Below are 20,018 nucleotides of genomic sequence, written 5' to 3'. Positions count from 1 at the left end.
AATTGTCTGGTCTTAAACATGCCAGATGAAAACTTAAAACTAAAAGAGTTGCAAAAAAAAAAAAAAAAAAAAAAGGAAAAAGACATTCTTTTGAAATGTACTAAAAAAGAAAATAGGACAAACAAATTGAAACAGAGAGATTCATTTTATGTAATCAATTTCTTTTGATATTCGCCACACATCACGCGGATACTAATACTAGTTCTACACATCCAATACACTATTCCAAGTTGAGAGGATAGTTAGATATCATGCCCTAAGATCTAACATAATTGCAATTTGTTTGCAAAGCTAACAAAAGGGGTCTTCCCAAGCACACAAGAAACAAAAAAAGATATACTATAAGAATTAGTAGAGCCACAATTAGATCATTGGATTTGGAAAGTATTTGGTTGTTTAGCTTGAGAAAGCATTTGGACTACTTCCCTCATTGTAGGCCTCTCAATGCTGTACTCTTCAACACAAAGCATTGCTACAAAAAATACTTGCATAGCTTCTACAATTGCAACATTTTTTAGCCTCTCATCCAAGATTTTCACCACCTCTTCTTTGCTCCAATTTGTCTCCGTTTTCGCCCATTGTACAATGTCCATTCCTTCTTCTCCAAAATTACCAACTGGCCTTCGTCCTGTTATAAGCTCCAACAACACCACTCCAAAGCTATACACATCGCTTTTCTCATCAATTTTCAGCGTGTATGCATATTCTATACAAAAAGATAACATGTAAAGACCATTATTAGTAGGATGTAGATTGGTCCGAGTGCATAATAGGCCAGTCGAGAAGAAATTAAATCAACTAATGTATGAACAAACTAGTTACCTGGAGCAATGTAACCATAAGACCCTGCAATTGCAGACATGCACTCAGAGGTACCATTATTATGGAAGTACTTGGCTAAACCAAAATCTGCAACATGAGCTTCAAGTTCAGAGTTCAACAATATATTGTTGGACTTGACATCGCGGTGGATTATCATAGGGGAGCAATCATGGTGCAAATAAGAAAGGCCCTTGGCAGCTTCTATGGCAATTTTTAGCCTAGTGTCCCATTGGAGTTGCCCGCCGTTCTTCCCATGAAGCACTTCACCTAAGCTTCCATTTAGCATGTACTCATAAACTAGCAAGTTGATTTCCTTGTTTGAACAAAACGCGAGCAGTCTCACAATGTACCTATGCCTGATCTTTCCTAATGTTTTAAGTTCAGCAGATAGGCCGTTATCATGTGAGCCTTTGCTTATTCCCAACTTCTTCACCGCGACATGATCACCATTTGGCATAGTTCCTTTATACACTATCCCTGCTCCACCTCTCCCTATGACGTTGTTGTCTTTCAAGCACTGCAAGACGTCTTCACTTCCGAATTCAAGCTTCTGAAATGCTGTCAGCTTCCACAAATTTGAATTCTTACTCCCCTTTCTTGTCTTGATTATTGCTAAGACAACAAAAATGAGGGAGCAGAATAAGAGCCCAAATGCAAATATGAACTTGTATATTGTTGGAACCTTAGTTCTGTTGTCACTTCCGTCTCCAAGTTTTGACGGTGAGTTGGATGTAATGTTGCTAGGAGTCGAGTCGGATCCAGAGAGATAAGGGTTGCCAATGAAGGAAGTTGAGTTGAAATATAAATATTGTCCTGTTTCAGGTATTGATCCAGATAAGTTATTGTGGGAAAAATCTGCTGAAGTTAAGCTCTTCATCGAGCCAATCTCCGCGGGAAGGCTATCGTTGAAGTGATTCCAGGAAATATTGATGTAATTTAAGATGTGAATTTGAGCAATTTGAACTGGGATAGGACCAGAAAGTTGATTTTGGCTCAAATCCAAGTAAGTTAAGGAAAGACAGTTACCAATCTGAGGGGGGATTGTGCCAGAGAAGTTGTTCCTACTCAGGTCCAGCTTTAAGATGCTTTTTAGTCTGCCAATATCAGAAGGGATATCTCCTGAGAAACCATTTCCAGTTAACACAAGATTCTTCAGCCCTGAATAATTTCCAATAGCACTGGGAAGTGCACCAGACAAGCGATTGTTCGACAGGTTCAGCCCTTCAAGTTTAGAAGACGCTGAGGTTTTCTCGTTCGAGAGTTGTCCACTGATGTAGTTGTTCTGCAGTTCCACCAGTGACAACTCAGGCAAATAAAGAAACCCTGTTGGTATTGATCCACTCAAGTAATTCTGTCCCATTCTGACTCTGGACAAGGTTCGACACTGCCCAAAATCATCAGGTAAAGGTCCAAACAGAAAATTATCAAGCAGAATCAAAATTTTCAAATTCCTCCCAAAGCATAGAGATTTTGGTATCAAGCCAGTGAGTCTATTACTAGAAAGATCAATTTCAACTAGTTTACCGTTCATCCCAAGCTTAGAAGGAATCGATCCAGTGAAATTATTCCTCCAAAGATTCAACATTTCCAACTTTGGCAGCTCCGCGATACATCCAGGAATCTCACCGTGCAAATTGTTGATAAAGAGGTTCAACAATGTGAGCTCCTTGAGTCCTGACAAGTCAACTGGTATCTCTCCTGTGAGTTCATTGACGGATATATCAAGAGATTTTAACCTTGTCAAATTCCCTAGCTGAGGAGGAAATACACCAGTAAGTTGATTTTTTTGCAAGAAAAGAGTATCCAACATATTAAGATTGCCCAATTCTGCTGGAATCGAACCCGTCAAGTTACAGCTAGAAAGATCTAGATGAACCAAATTAACAAGTTTTCCCAACTCTGGCGGAATCCCCTCATCAAATTGATTATAATAACCCAACTGTAACCACCTGAGGCTCGTAACGTTGCCCAGCTCCCTTGGTATAGGACCGTGCAAGTCGTTCCCAGCAAGAGACAGGAACTCAAGCTGATTAAAACTACCATAACTCAAAGGAATTTTCCCTGAAAAGTAGTTACCCCCGAAATTCAAATACTTCAGCTGCAGAAGTTGAGTAACTCCCAAGGGGAGTGGACCAGTGAAATTGTTGTTATAAGCATCCAACACTTGAAGTACGTTAAACTTTCGATACTCCCAGCTCAAGTTCCCACCTAACAAGTTGTTAGAAATATTCAGGACGCGAAGTCTAGTGAGCTCATGAATATCAGGTGATAAAGAGCCAGAAATGTTTAGATTGGATATATCAATGGTAGTTACTGATTTGGTATCATCACAGGTGATACCGGTCCAACAACATATAGACATATAATTTGACATGTTCCAAGTAGACAGAGTACTAGGAACAGAGGATACTACAAATGCTTGTTTCAATGAAACTAGAGTTTTAGCCTGTCGTCTCAGAGACACGTTACGCGATTGAGATGGAGTAATGAGGAACACGAGTAAGAAATACGCGAAAAAGAAGAGACTTGTGTTAGAAGTAGCCATTTAGATAACTAGTGATTGAAGTTCGAATACTTCGGAAAACATCAAAGGTAAGAAGAAGAAGAAGATGCAACAAGTATTTTGAAAGATTCCATTGATACTGATAAAATATGATAGTAATTTTTGGCTTTGGATGCTGTTGATTTGTAGCTCTAGCTTTTACCATTTTTAAAATGTTAATTTTTTTTATTTTTTTGCTTTGTATATTTTGATTCATCATCTTTAACTTTATGGAGATAAAGCAAAAGCAAAAGCTAATAAAGAAAAAGTTAAAGAAAAAAAAGAAGAAGCACAGTTAACATAAAGATGCATTGGCAACATAGAGATATACTACATACTGAATTCAGTTGCTTTTAAGGCAAAATTACTTGTGTGTCCACATGAATTTGATAATTAAGATATAATGTTAATGTAGTTCCATTCTTCACTTTTTAAAGCTTAAATTTAAACCTTCTTCAAGTAGAGAATCTTAGTAAATTGGACTCTTCATAATTCAAGTGTGCTATTGACTATCACTACGTAAAAAAATGATCTTTAACGACAATTAATTAACAATAATAGCTCAATTGCCGCTAAATATGTCTTTCTAGCGGCAATTAACACTCTTTGTATATGTCTATAAAGCCTTTAGCGACATTGGATTTAATGTCACTTAACTAATACCGGTAAAGACTTTAGCACTCTTTATTAATGTGTCTATTTATTGTCGCTAAAAGTTGTTTTGTCGTATTGTTGATAGAATTTATCATATTTTCCATCTCTCAAATACAAAAGCTCTATTCCTTTTTTAGTTTCTCTCTTACCCCTTAACTCAATTAAAATGACAAGTTCTTTTTACTTATTTCCATTCTTAGTATAACACAGAGTTGAGAGTACAAATATATAAAATATTTTTAAAAAAAAATGGTATATATAGCTATATACCCAGAAAAAAATTATATACAAATTAGGAATCTGATTAATCAGCTCCTATAATTTCTTCATGAAAAATTGAATTGACGACTCTTATAATATGTAATTCTTTTTTAGAACAAACTAAAAGTAACATTATATCACATAAAATGGAACCCATGGAGTACATACTCTTTGATGACATAGCCTGATGAAAAGGCAAATTTGATCTAATAGTTATAAATTATTTGACATTGCTGTTAGGACCTCCGAAACATTTAATTTGAAACAAAAATATTTTTAAAAAAAATTAGGTGTTTGACAAGCCTGTAAAATTGCTTTTAAATAGAAGCAGAAACAATTTTTTCTGCGGTTGGGAAAAACTAAATATTTCTGTTTTTTTTTTTTTGAAAAATTAGGTGTTTGGCAAATCTGTAAAATTGCTTTTAAATGAAAGCAGAAACTGTTTTTTTTTCTATTGGGAAGAAGCAGAAAAATAGTTTTTGCTTTTTTTCTCTTAATATATATATATCAATATCTCTCTTATTAATTAATTAACATATCTTATGTGTTTGGTTAAGTTCCATTTAATAATTTTATTTTTTATTTTTATATAATAAATTTTATATTTTATTTTACGTTTATGTATAATTATTTTACGTATCATTTTGCAGAATTAGAAAAAAAAGGTAACAACAATATTTTGTAAGATTAGAAAAAAAAAGAATGACAATTAAAGATTTCAACCCTTCGAAAAAATGTATAATATTGATTGAAAATTTAAATATGAACATTTTAATCTAATAAAAATAAAAGTTTAATTTATTTTTTTGTAATAGATGTTTAAACTAGTTTCTCTCTATAAAATAATCTGAATATTAAAAGTACATTAATACTTCTCCTTAATCGTAATTTGACTCTCGAAAGCACTTTTTAAAAAGATTAATCAAAGACAATTTGCTTATAAAAAAACACTTTTCTGCAAAGTTATTTTTTAAAAAAATGTTTTTGAAATAAATCGTTTTTAGCACCAATGTCAAACAGACTCATAATTTGAATCTATGTCGAATCACATGTTGAGTGAAACTCCTTTGGTATCAAACTAGCATGATTGCTTAGAATTAGGGGCGTAAAAAATAACCCAAATATAGGTAATCCACCCAGAATTTTAAGGGTTGGGCTCAAAATAATTTGAATTGAGTTCAATCTGAACCCATTCAAGCCTAACCCGTTTTAAGAGAATCCTCAATTGAGCCAATTCAATCTCCAATTTCAACTCGTTTTAAAACTCTTTACTAAGATATGTTCCTATATTAAAGGTATGAATTATTATTTATTTAACATATTTTAGGATTTATCTATCTATTTGTTGCTTTTTAAAAAAAATATCTTGAGGTGAAATTCGAATTGTGATTATAAAAGTTAAATATCACTATGTTAAAATTATTGAGATTAATCGAGCCAAATTGGGCGGGTCAAGACCCAACCCATTTTTTAGTCCATTTGAACCCAATCCATTTGAGCCCAAAGTAAACTTGGGCGGATCCAGACCCAACCTGATTTCTATTTCAACCCATTTTAATATTTCCAATTTCAACCCAACCCGCCGCCCATTTGACACCCCTACTTAGAATATAAAGCAGGTCTTATCGTCTAATTATTTTACCGCAAAAGAGATATATACTATCCTACTAGATTAGCAGCTTTGAAGAGAAAATAGGGATCCTAATTTTTTATTTTAAAACTCATCGTGGACATAGGATTACTGTGACTATTCCACATTAGTTCTTCAAGATTTGAGTGGTCATTTTAATTTGACTCGAGCAATCCTCATCTATTAAGCTGGTTTATGAAGTTGAGTAAGCTAAACCTGAATTTGATAACATGATATTTGAGGTGAATTTGTTTTAATTCTTATTTTCGATGTTAGGGTGCATTGCTCGCACTCCAAACACCCAATCCTGAGTGTGAGGGTATGTGTGTGAAGAGTCTCGCATCGACTCCTTAAGGGATGATGAACTCTTTAATATATCTTGGACAATCATCACCTTTAAATCTAATTTTTGAAGTTTAGTAAATCCCAATGTCCATAAGAAAAAAGAAAAGAAAAATGGGTCATCTCTTTGGTAATTGTATGCATGTAATGGTTCTCCTTTTTCCTTTTTCTATAGTGGGAAATAGGGGCACATAATCTTTTTTATCTTTAACAAAAAAAATAAAAATTTGCATGGACCCTCTCTCACTTTAGACCGTTCCAAGAAAAAGCAAAAGATACCCCTAATCAGAGGCGGAACTAGGTGTGGGTTTATGGGTTCGAACGAATTCACTAATTTTTTTTAGATATTTATAATAGATAATTATATATATATATATATATATATATTAACTTGTGAACCCCTTAATTATTAACAAAATTGATTGACAAGAAAGGGTGATGAAAATACTTTTCACACTGCTTTGCAATATTTTTCTTTTCTGTTCTATAATTTTAAATTCCTAAACTCTTAACCCTGGCTCCACCCTTACCCCTACTGCTAAAGAAAGTTACTATTCATTCATTTTAATATGTTTATCTGATTTTGATTTAATAAAATTAAATATGTAAATATATATATAAAAAAATAATTATATATTCTTAAATATGACGTGAAATATAAATATAAAAATATTTTCAAAACAAAAAAAGACATACTTCTTGCAAAACAGACTAAAAAAAATGAAAGTGGAGCACTACAATATTGTTGTAACGCCGCTCTCTTACCATATCATGAATCCCTCAGGGCCCCTATTTAAATTAAAGAAAGCTACATTCATAGATAGAGTATTGGTCATATTAATTTGGTCAAACGGTGGAGGAGAATTAAAGATTTAAATTTTATTAATTAACTTTAGCATTTTTTCACATAGAAAAAAACTATTTTTGAAAATTATAAATTAAAATTTATTATTTGTTGTAATTTTAATATTTTTATACACAATTAAACATTTGTGGCACGTTTCTTTCATAAAATGGGATCACTGAAATATTTCATCATTTCATAGTCGTCCATTTCTTTTTCACATCCCGGAGGTCCCTTAAAGGTGGATGCTCCTTACCAAAAGTCACGACATTTTGACAGCTAGTCGAAATTTTTAATTAAGAATAATATAATTTTTAATATCTTTAAAAAAAGGTAAGTATCAAAAATATATTTTAATTATTCGTTCTTTTTGAGCTTCACACTTAAATTATTTGAATATAAGAAATATATTTAAAGTATCATTTATAAGTTTGAAAAGATAACTTAAATACTCTCTCCGTCCAACAATACTTGTCCAATTTAGAAAATCATAAGATAAATTATCTTTTGTGTCTATTTTGTCCTTGTTATTAAATATTATTTATCATCAAACACATTCTTCAAAACATTAAATTTAATTAATTCAAAGGATAATATAGTAATATTGCACCTATTATTTATTGTTTCTTAAGGGGTGTGTCAAGTCAATAGTGGACAACTATTGTTGGACAGAAGGAGTATGTGATTGTGTATGTATTACCCTCTCTATTTTTTTGTTTAGAAAAATGACCACATAAATTGCTAGGTGAAAAACAGTTCCACCGTGACAAAAAATGGCAACATATAACTAACATAAGCAGTAATTCCAACTGAAAATATATATTGAAACACATAACTTTACTCTATGATAATCAATTGAAAATGTAAAGTAAAAAAATTGTGTGTAGCAAAAAATAATAAATCACGTGAACGAAAATTCAAGGCTAGACTCGCCTAAGTGTGTGTATACAGAGACACATTTAGTACAGTCAACATGAGATGTGCTTCTCAAATTAATGAGTGATAGTTTATGAGTGTTTCTCATGACAGTCCCTATAATTTAGGTTGAAATTAAAAAAAGAAGAAGGATAATTCGACTGTGTTTTTACTCTTATTAAAAAAAAAAAAACCCACATAGACAAAATTTGGTCCAAATGTGTATGTGTGTGTACACACATTTGATCTAGTCAGTATTGATGTGTGTTTCTCAAATTAATGAGTGACAATTTATGTGTGTTTCTCTCGCTCCCAATAATTTATATATGAAATTAAAAAGAATGAAATAATTTAGATAGATTTTTGTCACTTTAACTCTAAAAGAAAGTACTTATATTATTGTCTAGCTTCAATTAGCCATAATGCTAAAAAAGTTCATAATGTTAGAAACAATGATATTTGTTAGTTTCTATGTTTTTTATATTAAAAAAACTTGTTAAATTTTGAGGGACACATTATATCGAGTAAAATATTGATAAGAACTATATTTTTGACACATCTCAAATTTTTAAAAATTTCCTATAATTAATATTAACAGTGATCAAGTATTTTCCATAAAAGATAAATTTGTGGTTAGTCCACCTTGTTGCGCGCTGCTTTTGTAAGAGTAGTCAAAAGCATATGAAGTGGGTGGGTGGGAATCAAACTTTTGCATAACATATATATGATGAGACATAAAATATTGGATGGTCCACTTATAGAAGTAGCTATATAGTTACATATTGTCCATCAATTCAATGTCTCTTCATGTTATATACTTCAAACTTCATCTATAATTGCATATGTCCCTTTGGGGGAGAATATCACATAAATTGTCTCCATATATAATTAATCTTCAAAAAAATTCATCATAATGTTTGGTCATGAAAAGCAATCTCATGACCAATGAAGACACATATTTCTGGTTTACAAAGGAGTGAGTAGTACATAAACCATGTGTAAAGATCCCCAGTAGTGAAGCTAAGAATTTTGCTTAACGGTGTTCAAAACTTCAAATTATATCTCTAAAAAGTTGTTTGTGACCTATATATACAGTATTTCAATGAATAGTATTCGAGTGACCATAATGAGGTTAACGTAACTATGCCAGACAAACTAAAGCACTTAAAATAAAACAGAGGAAGTATAGTAAATCCATGTTTTGGGAAATAATATCAAGAATTATGTGAATGATTAAATAAAGAAGGGAAAATTACGCGGTTAAGTAAACTTATGCTATTTAATTACTCATCATAGCTATAGTTTGCTATAATTACCACTCGCGACTAACATTAACCATTAATTACGTGGATTGACTTCGAGTTTGTATAATTAGTCATGTTTGTATAATTCGGCACATTTGTATAATTCACAACTAACAATTCTTCATTTGATTTGTATTTGTATACGATGGTTGTATTTGAATATGGCGATGATTTCCTTTGATTTTTCAGTTTTGTCATCATATACTTGATACTTCTAATCTTTTTGTGTATAACTTTTTCAAGTTTGTATAAACATATAGTTTTCGGATTTTGTATAATATAATTTATATAATATATTTTGTCTAATTGTTTAAAGTTCATATGTTTATGTTTGTATCAATTCGTTATTTCGAGTTTTATCATATTTGTATAATTCCAGACTTTTTATTACTCAATTATACAAAAACACACCAATTATACAAACGTATCTGCGAATTATACAAACGAGATGCGAAATATACAAATTATTTCCCTCTCTCGCTCGCCTCTCTCCTCCTTCTCCTAGTCTCGCTCGCCAGAATATACAAAATACATATGTATAATATACAATTATCTAACCAATATACATATACAATTCACCTCTCTCCCACTCTTTGCCCTCTCTCACTCACCTCTCTCCTCTCTCTCTCCCAGTCTCACTCGCCACTCTCCTCCCTATAACATGTAGCTACGAATCGTAATTAGTAAACTATAGCTAGGGGTGTTCACGGTTTGGATAAAAACCGATCCAAACCGAAAAATCAAACCAAACCGATAAAATCAAATCGATTTTATTTGGGTTTGGTTTTAGATTTTTGAAAACCTATAGTATTTGGTTTGGTTATGGTTTTATTCGAAAAAACCAAATCGAACCGATGAATTACATACATATATTTTATTAATATAAATACTTAATATATTATTTTTATAAACAACTTTAAAGATCTTATATATATTTCATTAAAATTTCTATACAATTTACTTATTGAAAGCAAAAATGCCCAAGATGAAAACATTTATCTTATTAATTTCATGTATATAAGTGTCTATGGTAATTTTTTGTGGAACTGAAAATGTTATTGTCTCTTCCTTCTAGGCCAATATAGTGAATTTTAAAGCTTTAATTGATACTAAATTTAGTGATTGAAAGTTCAGTAATTAAGTCATTCTAACTATTTTCGTTTTGAATGGATTGTTGTCACTTTTTTCACATTTTGAATGAATTGTTTCTTTTATTTTTGTGTATGGTTAATAACCGAATAACCGAACCAAATTAAACCGAAACCGATAATGACCAAACCAATAAATATATATTATATTTGGTTTGGTTTGGTTTTGATCATTTTAAAACCGATTAAGTTGGTTTGGTTTTGGTTTTGACCAATAACCGATTCACCCATCCGTGAACACCCCTAACTATAGCTATGAAGCGTAGCTAAGCTATTTTTGAGTGGCTATATGCGAAAGTTTCTCAAGGAAATGCATAATAATTCCCTATAAGCTGCATGTCAAACACATGCAACAATATTATTGTATTATGTTTGTGTTAATTTTAAATTCATGAGAAAATTACAAGCATCACCAATATCCATAAGCAATAATTAAATTAATGTAATGTCAGATTCGGTATCGAGAGGCAGGCATTATATTGCAGTACTAAATATTATGACTTTGAAAAAAAAAAAGAGGATTCTGAATTCACCCCCAGATTTGACACGAATCACAATGTCTTTTTTCCTTTTTAAAAGTGACTTTAATTTAATTAGTGAACGCACTTTGACAAACCCCACACCCAGTTGAGAAACCAACAAGATTCTTCTTCTCTCCAAAACATAAGCCCATTTGTTACTTCCTCAGTTTATTTTTAGGGAAAATTGTCTCAAAAATATTTTAATTTTGGTCGAAATTGCTATTACGATATCAAATTTTATGAAGAATCTTTTACCCCCTACACTATTTAATAGTGTATTTTAAATGTATATATGTGCCCACGTGGACACGTTACTATTTATAATGATGCAATATTTATGATGTTCACGTGGGCACATATATACCTTAAAATATACTATTAAATAGTGCAGGGGTAAAAGGTCCTTTCCAAAGTTCGGTATTGTTACAACAATTTCGGTCAAAGTTCGGATATATTTCAGACCTTTTTTCCTTATTTTTACTTGTTCAGTTTGAAAGATTAAAAAATAAATTCTTGTTTTGTGTATGTCTTATCCTTGTTATTAAATATTACTACTATTTATTTTATAATATTTAGCTGATTTATAATTAATAAAGTGTGATACTAATACAGTAATATTATCTCTCTATTTATTGTTTCTTAATAAGTGGTGAAGGGAGTATATATATTTCTATTCAAAATATAGTAATTCTAATTTACCAGATTTATCAAAAGTATATTGGAGTAAATTTATATTTTCAAAAGTTACAAGAAATAGATGCATATTTTATATATATATGAAAAATCACCCACATCTATATTTAAGGGATAATATTACGGGTTTTAAATCTATTTTTAAAACATTCTTGCTTATTACCGTTTAATTACAGATTATAACAAATTAATTTTTATTTATAAATCAATTTAATTTTACTTTATTAAATAATTAGTCTTTTATAATTTTATATTTATTATTAAATGATATAAATAAAGAATCTATCGTAATTATCTCTTACACATTTTTAGGAATTTTACCTTGATTCTTGTTCTTTTTTTACTGTTACACGTCAAATTCAGACCCCTCATGTCACCACAATTGTTCTAGTCAGTACCCCACCACCCCGACATTCAAAAATTACCAACTCCTCTATCACTTCTTCAATCATCTTCCATAGAAACCGTTTCTACATCTCACTATCACCTCTTCAATCAGAAAATCTTCCTTCTACAATCAAAAGAAAGGGCAAATGTCAACCGTCATCAATTATTCATACCAATATCATGCCGATAGAATATCAAAATAAATCCAACTTATAAATAGTAATTGTAATTTCTTAAATAAACAGTATATCAAATTCATTACATTAGTGTCACCAAATTACATTCCATAATAATGCCAAAAAAAAAAAACATTCAAGCCATAAAACATTATAGAATGGAGTATACACATTTCATACATATATCAGGCTAACATTATTACTATTTCATCCCATAAGTTGTAATTTTTTTCATAGCAGAATCATGCCAATATAATACAAACATAATACTAATTTTAACAATTATTTGTCGTTTATTAAGTAAACAGTATACAAAATTCATTCAAATATAATTTCAAAATCGTACAAAAAAATGGTATGTAATTTTATGTATTTTTTTTTACCAAAAACCATAAAAAAAAATTTTAAAAAATCATACCAAAATCTATTCCAATTTCAAACAAATATTATGTAATCTCAAAAAAAGAATGTTCATACAAAAAAACGTCACAATTAAATTCTATTATACACAAACAAAATTTGGAAATTTCCTTTCCAGTATCATTGTTCTTAATTTTTTTTTACGTTTCAGTAGTATAACAATATTAATAAAAAATGGCAAAGAACACTAACCTGAGGGATCCCATCTACCACCATACTTTATTGATATTGATCAGAAGACGTTCATTACAACAAAATGAAGATTATTGAATAAAAACGAATTGGAACTAGTTGTGAGTGAAGACAAATTACAGAAAAAATTGAGAGGAGAGAAAAACGTTTGAACAAAAGAAGAACAAAAGAAGAAAATTTGTTTTTGAACGAATTTGAGTTAAAAAAAGGAAAACAATTATTCCTTTTTTTTGAATCTCCTAATTTTATGGCACATATTAATTACTACTAATATATCTGTTTTTACCTTATATTTTTAAACATTTTTTTTAATAAAATGTTAGAACTGCAATTTTTTTATTGTTACAACTTGAAAGAATTATTATAATGTCATAACTTGAAATTATTAGTCCTATATATGTCAATTATAAAATTTTCACACATATATATATATAAATATTACTTCACTACTTATCAAATAGATAAACCCATCGTCAAAATAGCAACATTTTTTACGTATGATTATCAGTCAACAAGGTTAAAATCAAGAAGCTTAATTAATTGGGTGATTGATTTATGAGCAACTTTCAAAAATGACTATAGTTTGGGCTTAATTAGAGAGGTACAATTTGCTTAATTATCACCCATAGCTACATGTTAGAAGACGGAGAGACGCGAGCGAGATTGGGAGAGTGAGGAGAGAAAGTGTGTGAGAGAGAAAGGAGAAAGACGAGTGAGATTGGGAGAGAGAAAGGCGAGAGACGAGCAAGATTCGGGAGAGAGGAGACATGTTGTATTAATGAATGTAATTGATTTGTATCAACAACTTTATCAATGAATACAATTGTATCAAGTGTATATGTTCCTTGTGTATTCACCCTCTATCAAGTGTATCAACGGATATAATTTTATCAAGTGTATCAACGAATACAATTTGTATGATTAGGTTGTTTTCACAAATGTAAACATCATAAAATTACTGAAAATCCTAGATACCCAGATATAAAGGGCCGGCCTACCACGTTAGCTTCCCCGTTACAAGATGGGCGTGAAAAAGGCAAACTCTGGAATTGAAGATAGAGAGGGCACCACTGCTTTAAAGGAAAACCAAAAAAATAAATAAATAAAAAATGCTTGAAACACAGCTTCAACCAAATGAGTTCATAGTACACAATTAAATATATCATCTTTTCTTAGACTACTGGGTGCACGTGCGCCCTCACACCGCTAGGTGTGGAGAGAAGTAAGATAAATTAACCTTTCCCTTATTGACAGTTAATTTGCATAATAACTGCAGATTTCTCCAGATATCATTAATGAAGTACCAAGATGGTAGAGAACAGTACAGGACTCAACAATTTACCATACAGATTATCATAAAGTCTTCAATAACATAAAAGTTCTGATACAAACTAATCTAATATGAACTCTGCAGATATACACATGCTATTTCTTTCCTTTTGTAATACCCCAGAAAACATGCTGGGACAAGGTTCCACTGCCTTGCTTCCCTCCTAAGGTCATTCACTGTCCAAGTCGAGAAATAATCATTCCACCAATTAAAAATAACATAGGCCAACAAAAACAAAGCCCTTGGACACATAACTGAATCTTGAAAAACTATTCTCACAAACAATGAGTATAAGTCAATAAAACATTTACGACAAACTTTCTTGCTGTTTAGAGCATAAACACATTGTTAGTAAGGTATGTTGTAAGGGACAAAGGTTATATGTCAGAAAAGACAACTGAAGCGTGCGGAGAGGACATTGGAAAGCTTAAGAGCTTTTGTGCCATTTTACGATACTCCGGAGACATCCATTGGTATGTGGAAGCAATGACAAACTCTTTTAGCATGGCTGCATGCTTGAGCAAATATTTTACCAATTGCAGCACAAACTTATTTTCACTTGATGATCCAGAAAAGTTATTGATCGTGATGGTCTTCAGATGTGAAAATGAGCATTTAACATTATGCTTCTCAAACCTCTCGCTCAGTTCATCCTCATCTGTGTACCTTGCCAACAGATTCTGTAGGAAAGAATACACTATATTAACCAATTATTGTCCTTAGAAGAAAGCATGAAGGCAAGGAGTTGATTGTGGATAAAACAAAAAGGTGAAGAATTTTTAAATTCAAGGAACATATTAGCAAATGTTACAATGTGGTACATCCAAACAACAAAAAAAGATTAAAGAGTTGAATCATAAGTCAAGGTAACATACTGTTAACATTTTCAGCTTTAATTCACTAGCATGAGAAGCTAGAGGGGCGTGCAACAATTTTGATAATCAATGGAGAACCTACTATAGTTTTTGAATAATCTGATATTCAGGAGGAAAATTTGCAATGTGCTCTGTATAAATTTCCAAGAGAAAAATTTGCGATATGATCTTGTTGCAAACTTGCAATGACAGAGTTGAGAGCGTATTTTCCACAACAACTAAAGGTTAAAGGGGCATGAAACATTTTCATTAGATTCACGGCATATTTTAATTCGATTGACGGCACATGAGGATTTTGGTGCTGTCTATTCATATAGCTATTTCATCAATTGGTGAGAAGGAGAAAATCCATGGAGGAAGACTATCAATTTAGAATTTTTCGTTGGACCCCTTGGTTTAATCCCAAAGAAGAAGAATCCATTGCTTTGACTTGGATATCGTTTCAGAATTTACTGGTGCAATTTTTCGTTCGAGAGGCATTATATTTGTTAGCATCAGCAGTGGGCAGACCTTTGGTTGTTGATAGAGCAATCACAGATCAAACAAGGCCAAGCACAGCAAGAGTTAAAGTTGAAGTCAACTTACTGGCAGCTTTGCCTGAACGTGTGAGATTGCTCATTAGAGCCAAAGTCGAATGAATTGATAGTGTACCAAATAATAACATATGATTATTAACCTTCATATTGACGTACATGCAAACATCGAGGCCATAGAGATGAAGTATGCAGATTAATATGCAAGGTATTAAGCATCAGGGAAATGCTAGGGAAATTATTAATTCAAGACGAGCTGCACAGAGTGTTCGTAATTTGGGTGAGAAATCAGATGCTACAGGTTCTGAAGTTGGTAAGAGTGTAAGACCATTCATGGCACAAAAGCAGAGGTACAGATTTTAGTCAATCAGGTGTTAAAGAAGGCTGCTGGGAACGAGAAGATATTAGAAGACAATATTCAGGGGAATGAAGTTGTCACTTGGGGGCAGCGATCGCCTGAAATCATGAAAGATGGAGCGTTGAGTTCAAAAGAAATTGCAAGTTCAAGTGCTAGACAGATGCACCAGAAACAGGGATGTCATACAATTTCGAAACTGGCAGATGCATCATCTGAGAATTCTGCGCAGCAGTTCTAATGTTCAGAAGATTAATAATACTATAGACATGGCGCTTCTTGATGTGCTGATGAGTTCGAATATTGAAAGAGTGAATTCTCTTACTCCTATTAACACTAGTAAGCAACTACATGTTAGACCTAGTGATTTTTCTCCAAGAAGTTCTCAAGGTGCAAACATTTTTGAGAGAAGCAAGGAGGATGCCACACTGGATGAATATTTTAAAAATGAAGCTAGGGAAGCTGCAATATCTCCTAGGAAACGATGAATTGGAAAAAACAAAAATAGAACTCATGGAAGGAAGCACAGTTGGGATGGTAAAGTGACTGAGGAGATTGCTATTAAAAAAAACACTTAAATAAATTTTCTTTCCTGAAGTACTTAAGATTAGAAATAGGTTGATATATATCAGCTTATTCCTCCACTAATAGTTGTTTGATTTGAATAACATGAAGTAATATAAATAAAGGTCGAAAGGAAACTTACTCTTTCATTGTGATTGTACCAACAACCAATGATCAATGTCTCAAGATCCGATGAGCTCTGTAGAAAGCTGTAAATTCCAGGGAAGTCCAATTGTATTACGGCTAGGTTCAGTTCTAAGAATTTCCGGCTTGATGGTGGAGGCCGCCACCCTTTCAACTCTAGGATGGACACGCACTGATAAACCAAAAACAGACAAACCAAAATATGTCAAAACAAACAAACATGGCATACTTAATAAATGAAATGCACATTGTTGGATATAACATAAAAACAACTTGGACTATATGACTGTACACATATCAACGTGTTCATGGTTCGCTTGCAAATCCAAAGATGGACCTTTAAACACTTGGAAAAACCTATCAACATAACTAAAAGTATGATATGTGTAAATCAAACCAAATTTTACATGTTGTTGTATCCATTGCAAACTCTTTAGTACTGACCAACTTAGTTATCAGATTATAAGTAGTGAACTGTTAAAGTTACTATAGTGATGATTCAATAGTAAATAAAAATTCAAGATTGCAGTATGAAGTGTATGAATAAACCTCGATGCACCAGGTACCCAATTCAAGATTCTGGACATGGGCAACACTATGAAGAAGTTCCTTCAAACAGCTAAATTCCATCTCCAAGTCTTGTTCTTCATTCTCAAAATTAAAATTTAAACGAAAGATTGCAGTGACAAGTGAAGGCACATTTCTCTGGCCAATGCGTATCTCACTGCACAATTCCAAAACTTCTAAATGCTGAAGATGGGGAGCTACTATTTCAAGCCAAATCTCATCATTGTCATTGTAATAAGATTCTATCATCAGTTGTGTCAACTTGACAGAGTTAATTTCGAGACGTTGTAGGCCGGAAAAATTATCTAGTTCCAAGCTTTTCAAGTTCGGGGAACCAGATAATATCTTTTCCATAGCATCATCTGTCAAATCGATATACCCAATTTTAAGAGAGCTTAGATTAGTCCAATCAACAGTAGCACGAGGGTTAAGTTGGCAATTCCTCAATTCCAAATCCTTAAGCAACGAATTCTTAAATGCATACGAAGGGAAGTCATAAGTTTGATCATTTACAGATAACAATCCAAGCAAAAATTCTTCCACCTTAGCAACTTTAGTAGCGAAACTAACCCATAAATCAACATACTTAGCATAACAGTGTTCGTACCTAAATCCCCCAACGGTAAATCTGGGTATTTTATCGCACGACTTACAGTAATGAAGTTCTGTAAGTGTGGACGACAGGTAATCAAGTGTGACGACTAGATTTTCAGTTTGGGGGAAGTTGAAATCGATTGACATTGGAACAGACATCCAAAGAGACCTCCATCGTTTACCCAGTACGCTGGTTCGCACAACTTGTTTTCCGTCCGGCACCATAGAGAGGATGTGAAGAAGGATGGCATCGGGTAAATCACTGATTCGGTCTTTTTTATGCCTTCCGATCACAACCAATCTCTTTAGCTTCATCGGACTCTGAATTTCCATGGATTTTCCTCTGTTCTTGCTTCCTGTTGTTTGAAATTTGAGGTCCTGAAATTAGGGCAGGGATCAGGATGGAGGGGGATCAAAATTACCCTTTGTCTCATGTAAATATTCGAAATATTTGATCGAAATAAGTCATTATTTAAATTATTTTATTAAGTTTTTTTTACAAAATTAGAATAAATGTATTTGATAGTAACTAGTAACGTATTAGGCTTTATTTTATTTCAAAAAAATTCAATGACAAAAAGATAAATAGTTGACAAAGTAAACATGCATAAAACGTTATTCGTTATTCTGAGAAACACTTTTTTCATAACTAATATAACAGTGATTCTTTAAAATCCAATCACGGACAATCGAATCTTACAAATGCGAAATTGACTCCTGCAAATTTAGTCTTGTAAATTCACTTATAAAACATTATGGATAGTAACGTTTTAACTTTAAAACATGACTATCAATTACGACACTCTTTGAAAGTTACACTCCTTTATTTTTCAAGTTGATCATAGATGATTATAAATTAAACACTGTTGCAATGAATGATCAACACATCATAATAATTTTCAACAAAATTTGTACTTGTGTTGTCCATTGTTGGAACAATATTCAAAAAAAATCATCAGATATGAATTAAATAAGTCAAGTAAATGTACATAGAAATATAATAAGATTTTACGATAGTTTTAAAATTATTTTTCTGACTTATTAATTATATAAAAAACGTTTATTTTTACGTGTAGGGAATAAAGATGACGAACTTTGAACATGATATGATAGTTACTTTCTATTGGAATGATGAAATAGTTATTGAAATGAACGTATTCAAACATACAGAATGTGCTAGAACAATATTAGCAAGTCTACTTCAAACGAACTTTGTTGAATGAGAAAATACGAGAAAATGGTAAAAATATTTAAATGAATATTTCTGAAAAATATTCACGTTCAATTAAAGGTAACAATTTAAGGTTTATTGAGCTGAAAATTGAGAATGACCAATCTTTGCTATAATTTTTTTTTGGGAAAATGCATAAGTACCCCCCAACCTATGCCCGAAATCTCAGAGACACACTTATACTATACTAAAGTCCTATTACCCCCTGGACTTATTTTAGAAATATCTCAGTACCCCTTTTCGGCCTACGTGACACTATCTTCTGGGCCTAGCGCGTGTTGACAATTTTTTCAAGGTATCTGGTTGATAGTGCCACGTAGGCCGAAAAGGGGTAGAAAATTATTTATAAAATAAGTTCGGAAGGGGGGGGGGGTAATAGGACCTTAGTATAGTATAAGTGTGTCTCTGAGATTTCGGGCATAGGTTCGGGGGTACTTATGCATTTCCCTTCTTTTTTTTCATACCTAAAAAAATTGTGAATAAGATTGATATGAATATATTGAAAATTGTAAACAACAAATCAATGCATCAAAATGATGTATTTTAAATTAGTGGTCAACAAGATTATCACATAAATCTAATGGCTAAATATTATAAGTTTGTCGTGCTCAGTCAATCTCATCTTGCAGAATAGATTATTTAGTATCATTTCACCAATTGTTGATGTGCGACCATCAATTATTTGAGATCAGGAAAAATAATAAATATATATTTTACTGAATTTTAGTGTAATAATTTAATAAGATAATTTCTTTTGTTAACAAACTTAAATTATCTCTAATTAAAACAAGTTGTCATTTTTATGCAAAACAACTATGGACAAATGACAATATATTAATCACAATTGGAGTTGGATTACCATTTTCCCCTTTATTTAAATATTATTTCTACTTTTTAATATACAAAATGTAAAAATATATTCTAATAACTAATGTCAAGATCCGAGTCTACACCCCATTCGAGACACAATACTC

The 20,018-nt window shown here is 31.9% G+C and overlaps 2 protein-coding genes across 3 annotated transcripts; both read right to left on the bottom strand.

Moving 5' to 3' along the window:
* Positions 1-323: 323 nt before the first annotated feature.
* LOC102585300 (leucine-rich repeat receptor-like serine/threonine-protein kinase BAM3) lies at positions 324-3,529 on the bottom strand. The gene is made up of 2 exons (XM_006356919.2): positions 823-3,529; positions 324-706 (listed from the first exon to the last, which is right to left on the bottom strand). Exons 1-2 carry the CDS (start codon positions 3,365-3,367, stop codon positions 369-371), a joined length of 2,883 nt encoding a protein of 960 aa, XP_006356981.1. The 5' UTR covers positions 3,368-3,529; the 3' UTR covers positions 324-368.
* Positions 3,530-14,177: 10,648 nt separating this feature from the next.
* LOC102595792 (F-box/LRR-repeat protein 25-like) lies at positions 14,178-18,229 on the bottom strand. Of its 2 annotated transcripts, none has more exons than XM_006356949.2 (3): positions 17,202-18,229; positions 16,651-16,824; positions 14,178-14,861 (listed from the first exon to the last, which is right to left on the bottom strand). In XM_006356949.2, the coding sequence occupies exons 1-3, from the start codon at positions 18,144-18,146 to the stop codon at positions 14,559-14,561; spliced, it is 1,422 nt and encodes a 473-aa protein (XP_006357011.2). In that variant the 5' UTR covers positions 18,147-18,229; the 3' UTR covers positions 14,178-14,558. The 2 variants fall into 2 exon arrangements, with proteins under 2 accessions (XP_006357011.2, XP_015168720.1); XM_015313234.1 differs by lacking the exon at positions 14,178-14,861 and adding an exon at positions 15,943-16,045.
* Positions 18,230-20,018: the final 1,789 nt, after the last annotated feature.

Source organism: Solanum tuberosum, unplaced genomic scaffold (assembly GCF_000226075.1).
Source record: "Solanum tuberosum cultivar DM 1-3 516 R44 unplaced genomic scaffold, SolTub_3.0 scf00239, whole genome shotgun sequence".
Lineage (NCBI taxonomy): Eukaryota > Viridiplantae > Streptophyta > Magnoliopsida > Solanales > Solanaceae > Solanum > Solanum tuberosum.
The sequence above is the reverse complement of the archived record's forward strand: the minus strand, read 5'-3'. Positions and strand labels throughout refer to the sequence as shown.

Bases quoted from the DNA above. Each gene is read 5' to 3' on its own strand.
- LOC102595792 (XM_006356949.2), bottom strand. From the start codon at position 18,146: ATGGAAATTCAGAGTCCGATGAAGCTAAAGAGATTGGTTGTGATCGGA. The intron at 16,825-17,201 runs GTTTATTCATAC...TTGGTTTATCAG, and splicing joins TGGGTACCTGGTGCATCGAG to TGCGTGTCCATCCTAGAGTT. The intron at 14,862-16,650 runs GTAAGTTTCCTT...TCTTTCCTACAG, and splicing joins GGTACAATCACAATGAAAGA to AATCTGTTGGCAAGGTACAC.
- LOC102585300 (XM_006356919.2), bottom strand. From the start codon at position 3,367: ATGGCTACTTCTAACACAAGTCTCTTCTTTTTCGCGTATTTCTTACTC. The intron at 707-822 runs GTAACTAGTTTG...CTTTTTGTATAG, and splicing joins TTATGGTTACATTGCTCCAG to AATATGCATACACGCTGAAA.